Source organism: Taeniopygia guttata, chromosome 2, assembly GCF_048771995.1.
Source record: "Taeniopygia guttata chromosome 2, bTaeGut7.mat, whole genome shotgun sequence".
NCBI lineage: Eukaryota > Metazoa > Chordata > Aves > Passeriformes > Estrildidae > Taeniopygia > Taeniopygia guttata.
This window is the reverse complement of record NC_133026.1, coordinates 49762192-49784299: the sequence shown is the minus strand read 5'-3', so window position 1 is coordinate 49784299 and position 22108 is coordinate 49762192. Positions and strand designations below refer to the sequence as shown.

The window sequence follows — 22108 nt, the reverse complement described above, 5'->3', positions numbered from 1 at the left end:
AGCAAATAAATTCAGGACTGGAGCTGGTCAAAACTGATTCTAGGGATACCAAAGAAATCAAAGATATGCAAAAATTACCATACATAGTAAATTATATGTGCATTAAATATAGTAAATGTAGTAGAGTAAAACATAGTGTGGCATGGAGTTGCAGACCAGAGAAAAACAAATGTTTAAAAGCATGTTAGTACAACGAAAAATGACACCGAGCAGATATTTCAGTCAGGAAGAAGCCACTGGCATTGTAGTCCTCCCAGCAAAGGAGAGAATGCTGATGACTTGCCATCCTTGCTCTCCTCTCCCCCAACACACCCCCCACTCCAGCTTGACTGAAGCTGTGATCTTAGCTCCCCTAAGATTAGCACTGATGACAGAAAAGTATCTGCCCTGCTTTGTGGTCATGGTTACATCTTTCACAGTAAAGTACAACTCAGGGCAAGAAACACTGCCAATTTTCTTTGACTTTTCAAATAGAAAGTCCAACAGCAAATTTGGTTTTCATTACAGACAGTTCCACTTTGAAATGGATCTGAAGGCTTGAGCCTAAGGTGTGATTGTTGCTGTACTGATACCCAAACTGCTCTGTGTGCATGCATAAGTTCCTATCTCAGAACGGAAAAAGAAGAAAGGAAAAAATCCCCACCAACTTGATTTGTTGAGCATAATTGTATGGATAATCTCAATCCATTACTTTGTGCCACAGAACAGTTTTCCATTCACACATCCATCTCCTCTGAAATAGAAGACTATTCTTACATTTTATTCACATAATGGTTTTGATAGAAAATCTGTTTTGCTGCAGATGAGGGCCCTGGAGGTTTTTGGTCTATTGTAATACATAAGAGCTCCCTGACACTGCAGCATTCGTTCTCTAGTGCGATCGCCTAGCAGGGCTAAAAGCACTGATGTCTTTTACAGTTCTGGTATTGCCATTATCCATTTCAATGGGGTTTAAATGTAAAAGTGAAATTGATGGTGTTAAAGCATGAATTTCAATCACGCTAAGAAAGAAGATATTGATGGGAGCCAGCAAGGGAGCTCTGAACAAAAATGTTGCAAGGAAGAAGCTGAAAGGCTGATTACTATAAGGCCAGTGATTTTATGTTTTCAAGCTACAGAGCTGCCACACATTAAAAGATGCCTGTTCATGTTGCATAAATCAGGCCAAAGTGTGTTTGCCCCATCTGTATTATGGGAAAAATCTTCAAGTCTTAGTTCAGCTTTTTATCTGAGATTTAAGATGTCCCTTCTCATTAGCTTTTGTAGTTGGGCTGGTTTCTTGTGGCTACAGACTATTGCTGTTCTTGTAAAAATTATACCTTTGCAATTACAGTGTAGCCACCTGTCTGAGGCTGAGTCTTTTTGGAGCAGTAGAAGAGACACTTTTGTATCATACAAATTACAAAGAACACCGTAACTCAGGGTTAGGAAAACTAATGAGAAAGCAGTAAGAGTGTTTTGCAGAAGCTTAACGAGTTGAATTTTAATTTTCACAGCAGAGAAGGAGAGCTGTGAGCAAGCTTGACACAAATTGAAATGGAATCGCAAAGTGTTGCTTGGTACATTGAAGCACCTCTCTCTCAGCTATAGCTCTGATTCGAACTTGGATCCCGGCAAATATCCATGGCAGTTTCCTCTGGCACTGTGGTCAGCAATTCTCTTTCCTGCCTCTGCGTGCCCTGTGTCCTAAGGCTTACTGCCATTGCCAAGAAAAATGCCATTTTATGAAAAACACAGCCATGTCTTGGGGGATCTCAGCATTTATCTTGACTTGCAAACAACTGAAAAGGCTTGATAGATTTGTATTTGTGCTTCCATGACAGCAGCATGCTCTGTACCTGTTTAATTGGTTTAAGTTAAATTTAAACACTAAGCGAGTTTAAAACAACAGAACCGCACAACAGTGCCATGGTCTTCAATACAAAATTATAGTTGAGATTTCAAAGAAGAATGTGGAATTATAAAGTTGTATTTCAGATAATACAAAAAAAAAAAAACATCCTTGGGCTCTGGTATTTTTATAAATTAAAAACTTATCATTTATAGTGTTCTTTCTAAATAAACTCCCTTTCCCACCTTCTGTCTGATATTCCTGCTGCCATACGTCTACTCCGTGGTTTAAGTTCCAGTCCTAGTTTTCTCCATCTACAGTTTCTCAGCCTAAAGTTGGAGGAAAATGCCTGTAGGATTAATATGTTCAAACCACTTGAGGAAAGAATTGTGTACCAAATGTACCTAAGAAATTTTCAGGCATAGTGACTGATAAAAGTTCCTAGCAAGAAACTGTAATAATGTGTGTAAAGTGGATTTTTATACAGTATTTCCTTAGGGATCCCATTTCTTAACAAAAGATGTCATTTTATGATAAAAATCATTATTTATGTTTGGCAAAACATTTCTATTGTACTCCTAATAAAAAGACTTTTTCCCCTTAAACTGATTTGAGATGAATGTATACTAGAGTGCAAAAATATGATTTTATCTTTATAGGAATTTCTCATGAATAGTCTTTGAAAGTGTCTCTCTGAAGGTACAGATTCTCCAATTCTGTCTGCATTGTTTGCATTTATCCTCTCAGCAATAACATCTGCAGACAAGGTTTTCTGCAAAGTCAAATTGTACCATTTTGAATTAAATATAAAATCCTTAGTGATGGAGTTCTTCAGCAGTCTGGATGTAGCTCTAAATAAAAATTGATACATTTTGTTTCAATAAGAAGGTGATGAGGTTTCCATCTGAACCCACCTGCCTATCTGGCCCTGCAGTGGTACTCAGAAGCAGCAGTCCTTGAAAGTGTGCTGTGGTAAAGATGTGAAATCTTTGCCACAGGGCTAGACCCTGCTGGATAAATTCACAAACAATACCAATCCTAAAAACTCTGAAAAGTCCGACTGGTCACATACAACTGAAAACTGCTGCCCTGTAGAGGCAAACCAGAACTTGGGTTATGCACTTGGGTTATGTACTTGGGTTAATTCTCACAGTTAAGGATTTAACCCACGATATCCCAGCATTGCAGACTAAGTTTATGTCAAAATGCATGTAATGGTTTCAAGTTTGCAAGATAATTAAAAATATGTAAATACAATACTGCAAAATATATAGCTGTTTCATATAGCAGGTCCTACTCTTATTTACTTTATTGAAATATTAATTATAATATACTGGATTGGTCTCTTTTGGCGAAGTGAGGTGGCTGGGACACCTTTCTTGCTGAAGAGAGATTTATCTCCAGTAGTACTTGAATTTTATAGCTCTCTCGTTCACAGCAATTTTACTTGTCGTGTGTTCTTCATATTTTAGGCTAACAAATTTGGTAATATTCAAGGAATGTAAAGCTAGGGATCTAAAATACTTATTTAAGTTTCAAAGACATGAAAGCATTTCCACAAGGTTATTCAGGGCAGCTAAATTAGCTCCTGAACAGAGATTGTATTAATATATTCCTGTCTTTTTGTCTGAGTCCCACTTATTTCTTGTGAGTTTATTCAGCAAGTAAAATCTTTTTTGAGGGTTTGCCAGCAGCTAGCATATCTGTACGTCCCAGGAAAATAAGATAGAGATGTCCAGGTACATCTGCAAATGGAAGAGCATATACAAAGTCCATCTGGACCCTGTATTTACAGATTATTGACAAAGCATTCATGCATCTAGACCGTAAGCATCCCTAATATTGAGAGAGCACTTTGAAAAGTGAGAGAGAAAGAGACCTGAGATCAAGAATGAAAAGAAAATTCACTACCTTTTTTATCTGTGCTGCTTTAGCACTGGGTATGTTTTCAGAGAACAACCTTGCAAATATTGAGCAGATATTTCTTGCCCATGCAGGCTTATGATACAAAGATTATTGACATTTCTATTAAAAAACATTAGTAGCATTCAATCTGGAAATTACTGATTTGTATAAGGAGGGTAGAAAACTAGCTGATCTAGCCTAACTGGTTAATTTACAAACCCATACCTGTTTCATGAATGCCTATTTCTTTCCATTTTCGCTGCTCAAATGTGTGTTTACACATATGCACACACAAAATCTCAATTACGAATTTCCTCCTGGGATGCATTGAACTAAATGGAAAATGGCTTCTGTTTCTAAATATCCTAAATCCTTCTGAGAGGCATTGGAGGGTATGAAATAGTACTATGGAAAGCTTTTATTTATATGCTTTTATTTATACCTAAAAACCTGCTAATTCATATGTTCAATTTAAAGTTTAATAGAGATTATAATTACTCAAATAATAAAACTTCTGAAATGGATGTGGGCCAGTAGAGCAATATATCATCACAGCTGATCTTCTGAAGCTTCAGTCATCCTCATTCATATTCATCCAGTACTAAACAGACAAATAATAGCATTGTCACCTACTTCAGTAATCAACAATGGAAAACCAGTATCTGGGACTTTGGACTGGAATGGAAAGTAGTAGTATGGTGTCTATTAGCTGGAATACTAAGGACTCAGCTGTGGTGACATCATGAGTGATATTCTAATAAATTTCTAAAGCTGGATACACAAGTATTCTGATTAAACTAGAATGAGCTGTTTCAGTCTCTCATTGGCTTACTGTATCACCTATATCATCATTATAACATAGCCTGGGATGGAAGAGACCTTAAAGATTGTCTAGTCTGCTGCGGGCAGGGACATTTTCCACAAGACCAGGTTGCTCAGAATCCCATTCAGCCTTGCCTTGAACACTTCCAGGGATATGGTATCCACAGCCTCTCTGGGAAATCTGTTCCAGTGCCTTATCACCCTCACAGCAAAGAATTCCTTTCTAATATCTAATCTAAACCTACTGGATATCAGTTTGAAGCCATTCTCTCTTCCCCTACGCGCTTGTAATAAGTCACTCTCCATCTTTCGTGTACCTCCCTTCAGGTACTGGAAGGCAGCAGTTAGGTCACCCCAAAGCCTTCTCTTATGAATCTTACGATCTTCTTATTAAGAGAATCTTACCTGCTCTTATATCTTTTGACTTTTTTTTTTTTTTTTGCATTGTAATGGTACCCTGCACTGAATGTGATTGTCATACTAGCTAAAGTACAGTAATGGATGTTATTAATTATTAAATTTCTCCAGTGGGAATGTACTAGGGGACTATTAAGTTCATATGTTAATTGTGTCTGTATTGATTAGCTTCATTTACTGGATTTTTCCTGTGATTTAAATTAATAGACTTCTAATAGACATGGCTACACTTTCAGGAGGAGGTGTAGGTGTGTAGAATAATTTTGAAGACAAGTCACACATGCAGCAATATATGAAAGCAAAGCAAGTGCCTGAGGTGAGGCAGACACCAAATTAGTGTTTTGCCCCCCTGTCTGATCTCCCATGATAGTCTTACTATAATAAAAATATAACAACAACATTTGAGTATGACTGGACATGATAAATTAAGAGCTTGAAAATAAATTTACTGTTAACATGCTCTGTCTTCTAAAACCTGACATACCATGTCCAGAAAATCAAAACGGAGGTAGCAAGAATCAAGGTGCTTGGGGTTCTTTCTACAGCACAGACAGCACTGTAGCATAGATGAACCTTAAAATCTCCAACTTTTCCAACATCTTCAAGAGAGCACTGAAACATGTGTTTCCTGTCTATCTTCTGCAGGGAATTACTGGAACGCGGCTTCTTTCGTTACTTCATCATCTTACCTTCACTTCTCCACCTTCCAAGGGGAAACCAGTGCAGACATCTCTTTCTACTTCAAAACATCAGCCTCAGATGGGGTATTTCTTGAGAATCTGGGGAACACTGACTTCATCAAACTGGAGCTGAAATGTAAGTATAGGCTTCCTATTACTGTTCTCGGCAGTTAAGTAGTATGTTGAATAGTAGCTATTAAAATATGTGTACCATTTAGTAAAATGTGCAAGCTGTCTAAATCCTGGAAAAACTTCCAAATCAAGCTGCTTGACATGATTTCAAGTTGCCTTTTGTGAAAGGAGTGCTTGAAGCACATTTTAATTTTTTATTGAGGGAAAAATACAAAGACAAATAAAACTGGTAACATCAATTACAAAAAGGACACTGACCTTGAAAAGGGTTTTCAAAATTGCATATCAGAATTATTTCTTCAAAATTTATGTCTTCGACTCTGTCTGCTTTTCTATTTTATTTCATGGTTGCTTTGGAAACAGGGCAGAGAAGAAAAAGAGGCACCATCGTAATCAGCACTACAAGGAGCCAAAGAGCTGAAAACTTGCATATGATATTTAAAAGCCATAAAATATCTCATAAAAATAAATCTTTATCAGCATTATCTGTTAATAAAATCGCTGATCTGAAAAAGAGGGTATAATGACACCAAGAGGCACGTCAATTTTATTATTCAAACCATTTTTAGTGGCCCAGGGGCAAACTTTCCAAGGAAGGTGCTGAAATCCTCAGCTGTGCCTGAATTCTGCTTAGTGGGGTTGAAACATTTGAATTAAGGGGAAACATGTTTTATGTCTCCTTTGTTCTCCCCTGACCCTGCCATAACCGGGAGCAGGGAGAGGCCCCGTGTGCTATGTGTGGTTGTTATTACAGCCTCCAGCAGCACATTACAGCCTCCCTGCACTCCAGCACTGGGGCACTGGGAAAAGCATGTGTGCTTCCTTTCGCTGCAGGAGCTGCTCATGGATGCCAAGGACCTACATCTAAATGTTGACATACAAAAGTCATTGAGTCATTAGTGTTGAAAGAGAACCAGTTGGCTTGTGAACCCTAAATAATCTGTATTTTTGTGCAGATTCAATGTGATTTACATGCACACATCTAATTTGAAAGCAAAGAGCCATTGTCAACACTTCCCAAAGTTTCAACACAAAAATCAGAATGTAGAAATTTAGATACCACTAAGAGGCTCCTTTAAAATGCATTTAAATTTTTCCCTCCAGGTAAGAATAAAATGCCAAGGTCCATTTGGGTGACTTTTTTTCCTTTCTACAACAAATTTAGTTCACATTGCTTAATCCAAATTCTCTAATCTGCAACTTCAGTGAATCAAAATTGCTCCTATTGAGTCACAGGGAATAGTCTTATTGGCTTTACCAAGGGGCAAAGCCTTTTAATAATAAAGTGGCAGCTATTTTTGATTTTTCTTTGAATTTAAGTAGTACCTACAGTCAGCTGAGGTGGGCATCTTCAGAGCTTCTTGCTCTTCTACTTTATAGGAGATGTTCTCATCCACTGCAATCAGAACAACCATGTTGTTGGTCACTTAGCTTAAAAGTGACACTATCATTGTGTAAAGGTGACTTGACAGCAACTAAAATTCTTTTGAGCTCAGCCCAGGGTAAATAATAATATGCTGCAGTGGCTCACTGAATAGATGTACCAGTTCAAGAAAGTGGCAGTGTGCTCAGAGCATCATTATACAGGACTTTAATTTTAAACCTTTTTAAACCTATGCTTGAGATCCGCTGACTTTGCTGAGATCTGGCATATGCATAAATTTAACCTCTGATTCATGCCCCTGAATCTAAACTTAAGATTATAAGTTCTTGATGGAAGAATTTGAAATATCAACTGGAAGAAAAGATTAAAAACTACTGTAAGAACTATGTAGACTATATTTGCTAAATAATACAAAGCAGTTCATTTGATATAGTTACATTCACTCTACCCTTTTTTTCTGGAAACTATTGCTTGAAATTTTTAGAGTCCCAGGAAAAGGCCTTCCTGTGACTTAAGTGTCCTACAGGTCACAAATGAAAAAGTGGGTTCAGTAATAAAGAGCAACTCACTCTCTCTTCCGAATAACACATTTATTAATTAATGTTTATTTTATGTATTTTGGGGGGGGGGGGGTTGTTCTAGTCTGCACTTACAGTTTTCTGTAATTCATTTAAATGAAGAATAAAGTTTCAGAATTTCAGACGTACCTTACATGGCTCTACAGTAAACTCTGCTGCTTCTTAAGCCTGTTTCCTTTTTATAGAAGTCCTGTAAAATTAATATGTGAATTTGTTCCTAAATAGGAACATAAATTTATGTCAGTAAGGTAATTACAGAATTATTCCCAAACTCTGAAGAAGCTTTCCTTTGGCAAACTGCTTTTTAGCTACCTATCACATTCTCTAATAGAACAGCTATTTTGTATTAAAGGCTTTTTACATAAAAGACAATCTTTTTACATAAAAAGACCATCACCACATGTTTACTGAAAGCTCTTGTGCCGCACCCAGTGGATTGTTTTTGTCTGTTCATTGCCTTCTCATACAGGTACAGTTCTCACTGGAGAAGGATGACTTCCTACAAAGCCTGTTCTCAATTTCTTTAGTTTTTACCATTCCAAAAGGAAAATGTTAAAACCAGCATCCTGCATGTAAAAATTCTATTTTCTTTTTCCCTTATGTGTAAAATAGCTGTGTGTACCTGTGATGCATGGTTAATGACGTATAAGCTGAGCTCTGCAGACCAGAAACCAAAAGGTTCTACAGTATCCAGTATTTTAATCAGCTTGCTGCACTTGGTGAATGCATTAGGGAAAAAAATCATTCAGTCTATTAAAATTCTTAGCTTCAAGTCTTTGGAAAGGAGTTTGCATGTTTTATTCTGAGCACAAAAGTGGCTACTAGGAACACTCATTAAATAATTTTACTGCATGCTGTCTTTGAGTCTAATAATTCTTGAGACTTATATTGTCTTAGCATCTAATAATTGCACAGATTTTCTAACTCTCCTGATTTATATGAAAAAAGAGGTGACATTTGCAGTATCTTGGAGGGTGACTTCATTTGCCTTCAGCAAAAAGCTCAGATTGCCATCTCTGAGGAGGAGGAATAGAGGAAGGAAGGGAAGACCATGGTTTTTTGATTTCAGAAATAACTTTGCAAACAGCTGACAAGGAATGGTGTCAAGAAAAAGTCAGGGATAAAATGCTGCTATGAATGTGGCTGAAGCTATTCCATTTATCAAGTAATTCCTCTGGCAGGCTTGTAGTTGTCACCATGCATGGAACAGTTGACAGAGATGTAGAATTACCTGAAGCCTCAATTTTTACGTACACTAGTAAATCTACAGAACTCCATTGTTTCCATCGCTGGCTGGTCAGCTGACAATGGATAGGATTGCTTAGAAAGGTCATGGTTGAATAAGGTATTAATTTTTCTGTAAGACGGGGCTTCCATCTCTAGTCAAAATTTCCAGATTATTTTAAAATTAAAACTGGGGTTTAGAGTGAGAAAGAGAGGATGCATTCTCTTTTAGAATGCATTCTCTTTTTTTTTTTCTGTGTATTTTGTACCTTTATGAAATATGTACTGAAGACTTTAGAGTTATGACTATGAAAATTTAGCTACTTCATACCTGAGATGTTTGCCAAATAGATCACATCTGAATTTTCTGTTTGAGAGATATCCCAAGTTTTGGAAAAGATTTGCTCCTGAAAGCAAATTTTGAAGGGGCATATTTATAGTAATTTGGAAAGAAGCATCTATCATTACTGTTTCCAGAAAACTCTCTCAATGAAACTGTCATATAATTCTAATAAAAGAGATATTCTACTCACTTCTGTAGCTCTTCTCATCCCAGAACCCCAAAGCAATCCACAGACATTAATGAATTGTGTCTCAGTGTTACTATTCTGAGATAAACAGCAAGTCACTTTTGCAACAGAAATAAATGAGGCTTAGAGATAAGGTCAGCTTGTGTTTGGTCCTGGCATTAACATGTAAAAGAGGAAAGATCTTTCTTATTAATTTTTGTAAAAAGCTGGGAACATTTATAACCACTGCATTCAGGGATGCCACTTGGCTGATAACCCCTGAAAGTGCCCTAAAAGTCTCCCCAAGGAGTGATCACTGAACGAGGCAGCTGTGAAAGGGATCATATGGAGTAGCTTGCTAATGAGAGCAGTGGCATGGCTGCAGGATGAGTTTGCTTGCTTTGTGGGCAGGGAATGCTCACAGCACTCTAATACCTGACATTTGCACATGGAAGGTCCCGTGCTGCTTCTGGTGCTCAGCTGTTTCTACGCTACTTAGTTGAGACATAAGTAACTCCTCCAAAATCAGACAAGAAGCAGTGACAGACTAGGGACCATGATTCCCATGGCTGTTTGGTTCTGCCCAGATTCCTCCTCATTCCTGCAGGCTGAATGCACTAACACATGACTGATTAATATATTTTCTTGCAAATTTTAATAATTCCATCACGTCTTTCTCCAGAGGCATCCTAAAACGCAATTCTACCATAGCAATGAGTTTTCTACATGATGCTCAAAGTCCATATATTAAAATAAATGCAGCTTATGTTTTCCACCACTGGGATTTTCACCTCTGTAAGGAAACGGGTGTGACCTTCATTGTTTCTTTTAATTGAGTTATTATTTTGTTTTTCTAGCAGAAGGTCACTTTTCTATAAAACACTCCCCTAGGAAAGCATGTTGCATTAGCCACATGTCAAAGAATGCATAGGACACTGAGGAATCTCTTCATCCCAGAGGCCCACAAGAAGTTATTAAATTAAGTGGGAAAACATTACATTTCTTCTGGGAACTTTATGACCCAAACGTTTTTACAACAGTGCTTGCAAACTGTCATTCTATTCCAGGACAATATGAATGTTTCAAACAAACAAAAAGAAAACCTGGTCTGAAGAACTGCAAGCACCATTCTTTGAAAGACAAGATTCTGTTTCAGATGAGGCAGGTGATGCAGAAATTCCTGATATTCAAACAAACCAATTTATGACTCATCTGAGAAGACCAGTTCCACCTCTATTTTGTTCCAAATTAGCAGATGGGGATAGGTGCCCAGTCTGGCATGTGTGAGCCAGCCAGAGGCAGCAAATTAACAATCCATCTGGGGAACAGGCTAAAACTGACCAGTGGAAATTTTTAGTCACAAGGCTGTGGGGAAATTAAGACCATCTTCTTTAATTGACTTGGACTATGGCAGACTATAGTTACAGGTTGCTTTACTTTGGTGTCCCTCAATGTCAATATGGCATTCATGACCCTTCACCATGCAGTGTATCCCCTCAGTATTACCCCTCTCCTTTCAAGGGTGATTGGACACCTTTTTCATTGCCATAAATGCCACTTTAAAAGTCATTTTATGTGCAGTGTCTTATAAATCAGTTACAGCTCACACGAAGTTCAAGGTGGGACTGGTTGACATTCAAAGAGCATAGTTGTCCCTGACTTTGCTTTGCACTAAAAACATGCAATACATGGCAAACTATTGCTGGCACTACCACGCAGTAGTTCATCTCAGGCCTTTGTCCTTTATCAGTCTACTTCCTGCTACATGCTGACATTGCAGAGGCTTTGTTACCTTCTTCATGTGTGCTAATCATTTTTATGCAGAAAGTAAATATTTGCTATGCTGCACAGATGCAGCACAAATTTGCTATGCTGCACAAATTCTCAGATGCTATAGGCATGTGACAGAAACAAACCTTCTGGGTCCTTAATTTTAGACCCTTACAGTCAGAGACAGCCAAAATGCATAACCTGTGTCTAGCTTCCTAAATTTATGCAACTCTCTATGGAAAATAGTTTGAAACTTTGCCAGCTGGACAACTGTTTCAGACTCACATCTTTGTTTTCTAGAAGTCTAATTCCTTACAGTTTGGTTTGCATCTTTTCTTTACAGCCATGCATTCTTGTTTCAGTATTGTTCTTTGGCTGAACTAATTGTTTTCACTTCCTAGCATTTACTCTTCTCTTGTATGCTTGTAGTGCAATCATATCTTCTCTCAGATTTTAATTGCTGTGTTAAGCAAGACAAACTCACATAATCTGTTCTCATAACATATTTTGTCTTGTTCCATTCTCTTGTTAAGTTAATACGGTTCTCCCTACTCACTGCACCTTGAATTAATTCTTTCTTCAACACACGTAATCCAAACTATCGACATTAATTCTGATAATGGTTTACCAAGTGCCCTCTACAATGACATTCATTCTTGTGCTGCCCATTTGTCCTAGGAATTTTTGGCTGATTATACTGGGATACTGTTTGTTAAGTTTTTGGGGTTTTTTGACCTCTCCAACCTTGTGTTACCAGAAAAAAAAAAAAAAAAAAAAAAAAAAAAAAACCTAGGCATATGCTGACTTCTTGTGCAAAGGTATTTATTATAATTCCAAATATAACTTGACCCAAAACAAATTAGAGGTCCTCTAATTTTCTGATGACCTGTACTTCATCCATCTCATCAACAATCTCTGCAATTCTGTTTTCTATCGCTGCTCTTTTTGGAAAAAAATCAAATCAAACATGCTAAATCTCTAACAATTGTCTTCTTCCAAAAATCAGAGGTTTTTGTAATCAAATAAGGATATCCACTGTGTTGACTTTGGTAAACTCATTCTATGCTTTCATATTGTTTGTGTCTTTCTCATGTTAGGCAATGATATCTATTTCACTTGCTGATTTTATGGGCTGTCTTACCTTGATTGAATGCAGGGTAAAATCTTGTCACTAAGTCACTGAAGATATGGTAATTCCATTAGTTTACATATTCTTTGTAATTACCTGTAATTTGAAGTAAAAGACACCAGAAAACTCTCATTATTTTATGCCTTTATGCAGGTTGATGTGTACTAAAGCCAATCACAAATATCTCAGTTCCCCCATCTCCAGAATACATCAGTTATGAGAGCATCCAGAGAGCTCCTCCTGCAATTTCCACCTGGTGTTCTCCTCTTGGGACATACTTCTTTTCCCATCAGAGAGAGCAAAAAGGAGGGGTGGGGGAGGATGCACATGAAGACCTGACTGTCTTTTGTCACTGTCACTCTTACTTTTAATCCCAGTCACCAACATCAGGCCATAACCTGAAATGCTGTGAGTGAGGAAATCTGAAAGGTTCCAACCAAGCTTCTTTTTTTCCTGAGGCTATGTGGCCTGAATCCTGTGGGTCTTCTGGGCCTAAATTATTCAGATATTTTTGAGAATCATTCTTCTAAGCAGATAAACAGAATCTTGGTACTCTGAAAACTACTTTTTTTTTTTTTAAGTTGAACTTTTTAGATGAAGTGTTAGCTATTGTTCTGTTAGTCTATTGAAAGTCTAAATTAGTCTTTATTGGTTTTACTAAGGCAATTCAGTTTTAAAGTAGAAAAAGGTTTTCTGTGACTAGAAGATTAGATATAATGAAAGTGGAGGTGTTTTTAATAATAATAATACAATGGTATCCATGGTGCTTAAAATATTTATGCAGATGGTTAATTCAAATTATGTCAACAGACTGATTCAAGTAAATATAATTATTTTCTCCCCAAGTGTTTGTAGGTAGATGCTAAATGTTCGTATAGAGTTCTGGCCACAGATTTTCCTAATGCTTTGCAGCATTTCATTATGGTTTAAATGGTAGTTTAAAAAAAATCAGTTTAAATCATGATGGAAATTAATTCATTGTTAAATCATGTTCCATTCAGGTTCTGCCTTTCTATCTTGCCTTGCTACAATTGTTCTTAGGAAAATGAATATTTCTGCTCACAACTTTTTGTTTAGAGACTTTGAACATCTTCTTACATTTTGAAAGGAAAAAAAAAAAAAACTTAATGTAAAATTTTGTTAAAAAGTTAATAAAATGGTAATCTATTTTTTAAGAGCATGAAGGCAGTTACTATGACAAGGCTACCATAACACTATCTTGCATAATTTAGACCTTTTATACTCTCTTGATCTAAATGTCTTGACTTTGTTTTTAGAATAGAGCTTTTTGTCTGAATTGTGCACTGCAGACAGCTCTGTACTCATACAAAATCTTAGAAACAAATCTGTTATAAATACATAAATCCTCTCACACACCCTTTTATGTTTTCCACTGCTACAGCAGGAAACAGAAACAGGTGTCCTGTTGGCTTTGCATTTTCTGATACTCATATATACTTCAGCAAAATTGTTCACAAAAGGTGGCTAAACCAGGCAGCTCCCTCACTCACATACTGCATCGAGTTTTCTACCTCTAATTACCGTGAAGTCTGAGAATATATTTTTACCTCCAACAGGTCAGCTCTGTTTCCCACTCTTGTACCACTCCATGCTACTTCTGGTTTGTATTTTTAGTAGATACTTCTTCCTGCTGCAGGATAAAAAGCGAACAATACCGAAGATATCTTCTTGGGAAGATATAATTTTGGGAAATCTACCCTGGATTTTGGCAATTACAAATTATTACAAGTATATTTTCCAGAGCAGAAAATCTTTGACTCAAATTGTTAATAAAAGTTTGAGTTACCTGGGACACAATTACCTGGGTCCATCTACCCCACCCCCTCACAAATACCCTTTTCATATACAGAGTTACTATACTAAAGGAAAATTGAGTCATAATTTTGGATGGCCTTTTTTTATTGTGGTAGTAAAGTGCATAGTGCAACAAAGTCCTTACCCTGATGGTAACCCTGGACAGCCACAGAGAAACAAATAGCCATGAAAAATTGCTTATAAAAGAGGCACTACAAATGGCAAAATCTTACACAGCCAGGCAGAAAAATCAATAAATTCATATCATCATTAGACCCTGCTGTGAAGCAAAAGTTTTTCAGTAGCTACCACCCAGGCATCTAAACACCTTTACAAGTCCTAGTCACAGTCCACAGCACAACCTACAGCTAATAAACAAATTACAGAGTAAGGAAAACCCCACAGAAGAGGAAGAAAAGGACACAGGGAATGTACTTTCATAAAAGCACATCACAGAAAAGTGACAGTCTGGATGTCTAGTTTTCAAACATGCACCAGGCTCTTACCACTTTAAGTACGATGCACAATTTACAGTTTTGACTGATTTTTATTACATTCAAATGTGACATATTTGAGAGGGGCGTCAATATCCTTGTGTCTGTTTGTAAGCACTTAAACACATTGCTCAGCAGCTTCAGAACAGTGCCAAATTCATAACAATTTTTCATACAAAAATAAGCCACTCTCTCTGCTCCAAAAACCTCTCTGATGCTTTACCATGCTCAGACAAAATTTGATTTCATGAACATTACCGCCTGCTTTTATTTTGCCTTTCATCCAAAATAAAAAATAGCTATCAGTTACACAAAACCCTTTATATGCTGCACGGGAGAGATCTGTTCTGATGTCTCTGCTTCCCCCTCGTTGTGCTGCCTTCTGTTGTAAGAGCAATTCAGTTTCATGGTAAAGTGCTGCAGTTAAAAGGATATAATGAAGTATATTATAAGCTACTACAGACAGAAGAACACACATCTCCTCCCCTTTTCCACTCAGTGCACTGACTACAGTTCCCTTTGTGTGAATCATCTGCCACAAAAGAGACCAGGAGATATTGCTGCTGTATTTTTTTTAAGCATTAGTAACTCTCATGAGATGAATCAACAGACCTTCAATGAGTCACCGTTCCTGTTCCTTCCTTCTTTCCAGGCAGCTAAGTAGTTATTGGAAGAGAGCTGGCTGGCTGGGAGGTAACATTTATCTGAAATTGTACTTAGTGCCTTAGAATTAAAGCAAGTGGGTTTTTTTCAAGTCCTGCTCTAACCATCTAATGTTTGGCTTTAAACAAGTTGTTTCACATCTCTTTTCTTTGGTTTCTTGTTTATGTAGGACTGATAATTTTTTTTTTCTTACTGCCCATGGCTGAAAATGCTGTATCAACTAAAATACAATGATAAAAGTATGGAAGTTGTTTCCAAGTGCTTATCTACAAGACAGCTGCAGTGCAATTATCATAACTGAAGCAATTAATAAATAATGATAATAATTTTCTTCTAAGGGCATATCTGGCCTTTGCATGATCTTTTATGAGAAAACTTGGTACTTCCATTAACTCAATTATTTTTGCCCCCAAAGCAATCTAATGTACTGTGTAGCAAGACTGGTATTTATTTTTGAGTGGTTTATTGGCAGTCAAGATTATTTCAAAGTCAGATAAAATAACTTAGTTATTATCAAACTCAAATCCCTCCTTATCTTTGTCGTTACACAGATGTTTACTCATGATGAAAAAGGTGTTGTACTGAGTTCTGATGTCTCTTCATTTTGAGTTCCAGTACAGCTATGCCTTTCCAAAATATTACAAGTTGTATAAGTGCTTGTCTGCCAGTAGAAAGGGAGCTGCTGTCTCTCTGTAAGGAGAGAGAAGCCAGGAATTTATGTTTTTTTTAGTACCTTGCACCTGAAGAGTTTTTGGCCAGTTTCAGTTAGCTTGTATTCAGTGTAGTACAGTACTTCTGAGTCAACTGGTATATGTTGTATATTTAAGATTAAAACCAGAGGTGAAGATAGAGTAGAGACAGTCTATTCCAACATAGGCAGTGAAAGAAAAAAGTTATTCAATCAGACAGACAAATACATAAAAATATGTTTCATCGGTCATAAAATGAAATTATGAAAGAAGTATTTCAAGATATTTGATTCCCATTAATCCAAAGATGATTTGTTCCTGTAAACTGAAACTAGAATTTAGACTTATTACCTGTCTAGTTGTTGAAATTACTGGCCCAGCTGTAAATGCTGCTAGAAAAAAGATATTAAAGTATTGTGAAGGAAGAAGGATAATAATGCATTAAATCTCACTTCTTTTAAATATATAGCAAAACAATTTAATTCTATGCAGTCTTGTCTTTTAACAACAAAGTCATATGCATAAGAAAACAGCAGCTCTTGCTGAATCAGGTCAACATCTCTCAGTAGATCTGATTCCCTGTCCATTCTGAAAGAAATGCCACTACAAGTTTACAGCTGCCAAATGTAGATACTGCACACAACAGAGACTGAATCAAGTGCCTTCAGGCTGCAGACCAAATGGTGGAGAAAATGAGGATCAAAAATATGAGGATAGACACTTTAGGGCGTGCTTTTTCCTACATTCAACAAAGCATTTTCCTTTATTTTTCATTCTGATACAATTTTTTTTTTTTTTTTTTTTTTTTTTTGTGCGTGCAGGATACTTGGAAAATTTCAAGACAAATACAAACAGAAAAGGTCAAAAGAAGCTTCAGACATTCTGAAGAGTGATGTATTCCTAATTAAATTGCACAGGAATTGAATAAATTCTGGTCACCATAAATGTTCAACAAATCTTTAGTCTTTGGGAAAAAATCCACCCTTGGATTACTATTTGTATCTTTTCTAAATATTATGTTATAATTTCTTCCAAGACTTTGATGATTAAAGTCATTCAGCTATACATGTTTTCATTCCTTTATCTTTCATTTATAAGTTAATTTCCCTTCTCCTTTCTATACATGTTTATAGACTTCCTGTGACAGAAGGTAAAATGTGTTTAAAAATATTTCCTCCAGGCAGCAAGAATTTCACTGAGAGAAATCAGTAATACTGTTACAGAATGTCAGAAATCACTAATATTTAAAATTAACTTTACAGATATAGCATCAAATATTAAAGCCAATAGCTGTACCTCTTCCTGTATGTCCTTTTTTTCTGGGAAGTAGTATTTTACCAATATATGTAGTAATCTCTCTTCCCACTTCTCAAGTCCCTGAACATCAGGGTAAGGACAGGGAGGAAAAGGTTTCTCTCATTGCAACTCAACTCAGCTTCATAGAGCTGTGGGATTGACAAGATGCATCCCATGGTCCTGAGAGAGTTTGCTACTGCAGTTGTCAAGCTATGCTCTGTGATACTTGAAATACCATGACACTCAGGCAAAGTCTCCAGTGACTGGGAAAAGGCAAAGAGAACCCTGGGAACTACTGGTCAGCCTTAACTCTCTGCTTGGTAAAATCATAGAACAGATCCTCCTGGAAGCTATGTTAGAGCATATGCATGACAGGGAGGTGATTAGAGACAGCCAACATGGCTTCACCAAGAGAAAATTGTGCCTGACTAACCATCAGCCAGTTCTCTCAGGACTCTGGGAGAACATGTCATTGTGTCTCATAGACTTATGCACATTCAGGTTCCTCAGATGGTCATGAACCTGATCTCTACTTAAGTGGGAATTGCTTTGCTCCCCCAGTCCCCATCCTGCTGTCCATCCACTGGCGAGGCATGGGAAGAAAGGATGTCATTGAAGACTTGAAGGCAAAAGAGGTGTTGAGTACCTCAGCCTTATCCTCCTCCATCGTTACCAGTGTTCCACCACTGTTTATGGGGGGTGGATGCACCTTCTTTGACCTTCCTTTTTTGGTTAACAGACCTGTGGAAGCCCTTCCTGTTATTTCTTGCATCCCTTGGCAGGTCCAACTTCACCTTGGCCTTCCTCAGCTGTATGTCATTTCTGTACTCTTCCCAGGTTTCCTGTCCTTGTTTCCACTGCCTGTGCATTTGCTTCTTTCCCTTTAATTTGACCAGAAGTTCCCTACTCAGCCATGCCCAGCTCTTGCTTTCCCTGCCTAATTTCTTGCTCCTGGGGATTGCCAGCTCTTGTGCTCTATGGAAGACTTCCTTAAAAATCTGCCAGCTCTGTTCTGTTCCCCTGTCCCTGAGGGCAGTCTCCCTGGGAACCCTATTAAATATCTCCTTGTGGAGCTGGAAGTTTGCTTTCCTAAAGTTTACCTGACATTACTCCTTACCCGATCCATATATCTCAGAACTGCAATATACAGCTGTGCATGATCCTGATGCCTTGAGAGGCTACCTAGAACAGAGGCTAGACAGAGTTAAAGGAATAAAGTAGGTATTTATTAAAAGGTCTTCAAAGAACAGAAATCGGTGGAAAGGGCAGTACAAGAGCCCAGCCATGGCTACACCCAAGATGGATGCCAGGTCATGAGTTTTCACACTTTTATAAGTTTTGGTCCATTCATATATTGGGGTTAATTGTCCAATTACAGCTTCAGGTTGTAAAATCGCATCCTCTCAGAGTGCTCTCCTCAATTTGCTGTTGTTGATACTTTTTGGGCCCAAAGCTGCAGAGGTGTTCTGGGTTCTCAGGCTGGAAAAGGATTGTTTTGTCCAACTAAACTGTGACGAGAACGTGCTAACACTTTATATGAAGTTCAGAGTTATATACTAATGCAGTACAAAATCTGGAAAATTTGAAAGATAAAATGTAAGGAAACAATCCCTTCAGCTTGGGTTGTCTCCAATCTTGATGTCCCCAATTCACTCGTTACGTTGGTGACCCTCAGACACAGATGGATTGTTCATTCCCTACACAATAACAGCTTATTCTAAAGGTTCAGAGAGTCAATGAGCTTCACTTGTATTGTATTTTGTGGATGGATTTACACATGAGAAGTGGGTCTTATATAATGTTAAATCAAAGCAATAGTTTACTTTACTTTACTTTACCTTTTTTCCTTCTCACCACTTCCATAAATGACTGCATAAGATTAAAAGAATGTAAGGTTTCATTATTTCTCTTTATTTTACCTGTAACTCGCAGGCAAATATAGAGTGTGTCTAGTCTGTACAATGAGCCCCTATGTTAAAGAGATGCCTGAGCTGTTTCTGAGAAAGATATAGCATATTCACATAATTCAGCACTCAGCTATGCTGGGATTGATCCTTGGTGCAGTATAGTCTCTCATTAGAACTAATTACTGTTGGCACAGCATCATGCTGATGCAGCTGTGCAGCTTCCAGAGCTGGTTCATTTGGCACTTAGCTCAGGGATCACTGAAGTCTTGGGCATGGATGTGCACTGTCATTTGGTCAAATGAATGAAGCTTTTGCTCATTAGTTCAAATGGACTTTTCATTTGGGAATTAGATAAATGATGAAGCCATCCAGATGCTTAGTCTCATTATTGTAAATACAGTTATGATTTTTGACAACTACCTGATTATTAATAGACAGCCAAGTTACACAGTAATTCCTGTATTGCAGTCAAGCAACTTGGATCAACAATTTTTCTCTGTTATGTTGCATTGGTAGCTTTAATTTTAAGTCATGTCCTTAAAGCAGATCCTGTGTTCCAATATGGCAGTTCAGGGTAGCATCTGTAGCCCTTTCCACCTATTTCTGGCAGCCAGGAACAACCTTCAATGTTGTTTCCTTGTCAATATTGGCATGGCCTCTCTCAGCCCCATGCAAATGATGGCATCAGGGAATGTAATTGGTGATAAGGTCTCCCCCAAACCTTCTTTCTCAAAGCTAAACATATATCAGACCTGATCTTGACCATCTGATGATCTTGACCATTTGATAGATAGAAATATCTATCATGTCTCTCTTTTTATTGAGTTTTCTTTCATTTTCAGTCATTTCACTGAATTCTGTCTACAGGTTTAGACAGTGAGCCCTTTGTCAGAGGTGTATCTACAAACAAGTTTGGCACATGTTGCCCTTACAGAGCTGCAATATTTTCAAGCTGTTGTTTTCTCAGAACAAATATCTCTCTGGTAAATTCAGTTTACATCTTATAGCTTATTGTTGTAAGCTATTTTACAGCCAAGTGAGTGAACTCTGATTCTAGATGTAACATGGCATTTATGTTCTAAGAATGGGATTTCAAAAGGATTCTAAAGAAGTTAGAAACTCATCCCTTTGATGAAAGTCAACTAAAACATCAGTCAATCCCATGTGAAGGGTATAATAATACATATGGGGATGTATGAGAAACAAAGTACAGGGGAGGACATGAAACTACGTGTTTCAAAGAAAGGATAATGGGGGAGGAGAGAAATGGAGAGATGAGCATACATTAGAGAGGTGGCTGAGGGAAGGGTTGTAATCTGTCTTCCTTTTTTTTTCAGTTTATGTGTCTTGAGAGCATCCACCTACTGCTTAGCATCTTTTAAGTACTCACCCATCCATTAACATCTGTTTCTTTGCTATCAGCCTCATTATAATTAGAGATCTGAGCCTGAAATGCAACAAAGATCAAACTAGAAAACAGGGGAGAAAAGATACTTGAAACACAATGTGTTCAAGGAACATGGGATATCTAGATGGTCACAGATCTTGAATGCCAGAAATGTCTATCAGCTCATGTAATTTGACCTTGTGCATAGCAAAGGACAAAGAAATGTGTGCAACTTCCCCTGCAGCTGACACTCAGAACTTGTGCTTAACTTAAGCATATCTACCAGAAAGCCTAGAAAGAAAAGACCCAAGAAACATAGAATCCTACAGACAGTGCAGACGTAGAATCATGGAATCACAGATCAAAGCGTGCCAGGTTAGAAGGGGCCTCAAGGATTATGTGGTCCGACCTTTCTTCAAAAAAGCACAGTCTAGACAAAATGTCCTAGCGCCCTGTCCAGCTGAATCTTAAAAGTGTCCAGTGTAGAGGAACCTACCATTTCCCTGGAGACATTATCCCAGTAGCTGATTGTTCTCATTGTGAAAAAATTCCCTCTTTCGTGTCCCCAGGAGTAATTTGTACCCATTACCCTTCATCATTTCCATCTGACTTCCTATCAAAAGGATGTCTCCATCTACTTTGTAGCCACCCCTTAAATACCAGAACAATGATGATAAGGTCTCCCACAAGGAGGTTTTCCTGCACAGTAGTCCACTTGTATCCCTTCATTTTAATGGTCAAATGCTTCATGGATTTAAGATGAGGAAATGGTGAGACCTAAATAGAGCTAAAAACAACACAAAACAAAGAGTGAGAAGGGCATTTTGTTTGCCAAAGTTGCTCTTCTGTGTTCTGAACAGATGGCTGACAACATCCTGAGACCTTAGAAAATTGAATCAATGAGAGAAACGTGTTCAGATTTAATTATATGTAATTGTGCAAGGCACAGAAAGGGTAAAACTAAGCCACAAACCTCAGTGTATTAAGTGAATTTATGTAGTAGAAGTACATAAAAAATTCACTCTTGTTCAATTTTACAAAATTTTCATCACAAAACCTTGTTCTGACTGAGTAAATTAAAACCCACATTAATTTTTTTTAATAATTAGGCAGTTTCAGACATTTGTTCAAAGTCTGATTATTATTCTCATTTCTTAGAAAAACTGGCTTTGGTTTTACAGTATTTGCTAGACTAGAAAATAAAATTATTGTTATGAAAATTCACTTCATTACCTTAAAAGTGGTCAGTACAAACCTCTGGTCATTTTTTTGCAGCTCATTTCCTACAACTTTTTGGAAAAAAATCCTGGGCTCGGTCAGTCATTCTGAATAAATACTCACATATGCACAAGTGTCTTAGATATTTTTTCTATCACCCTATTCAGATGTTTGCCAAAATAATACTACTGTCACATCAATCAAAGATGAATTTGAGTAAAAGAGATTATATCGTGCAAGGATTCTATGCATAGACAG

General features: G+C 37.4%; 1 protein-coding gene across 2 annotated transcripts in view; it reads left to right on the top strand.

The window, feature by feature from the left end:
- The window catches only part of CNTNAP2 (contactin associated protein 2), a 1027622-nt gene that overhangs the window by 909450 nt on the left and 96064 nt on the right, over positions 1-22108 (top strand). For both annotated transcript variants that reach the window (XM_072924024.1, NM_001193337.1), the window contains 1 exon segment: positions 5621-5791. In XM_072924024.1, coding sequence (XP_072780125.1) covers positions 5621-5791 — 171 coding nt within the window.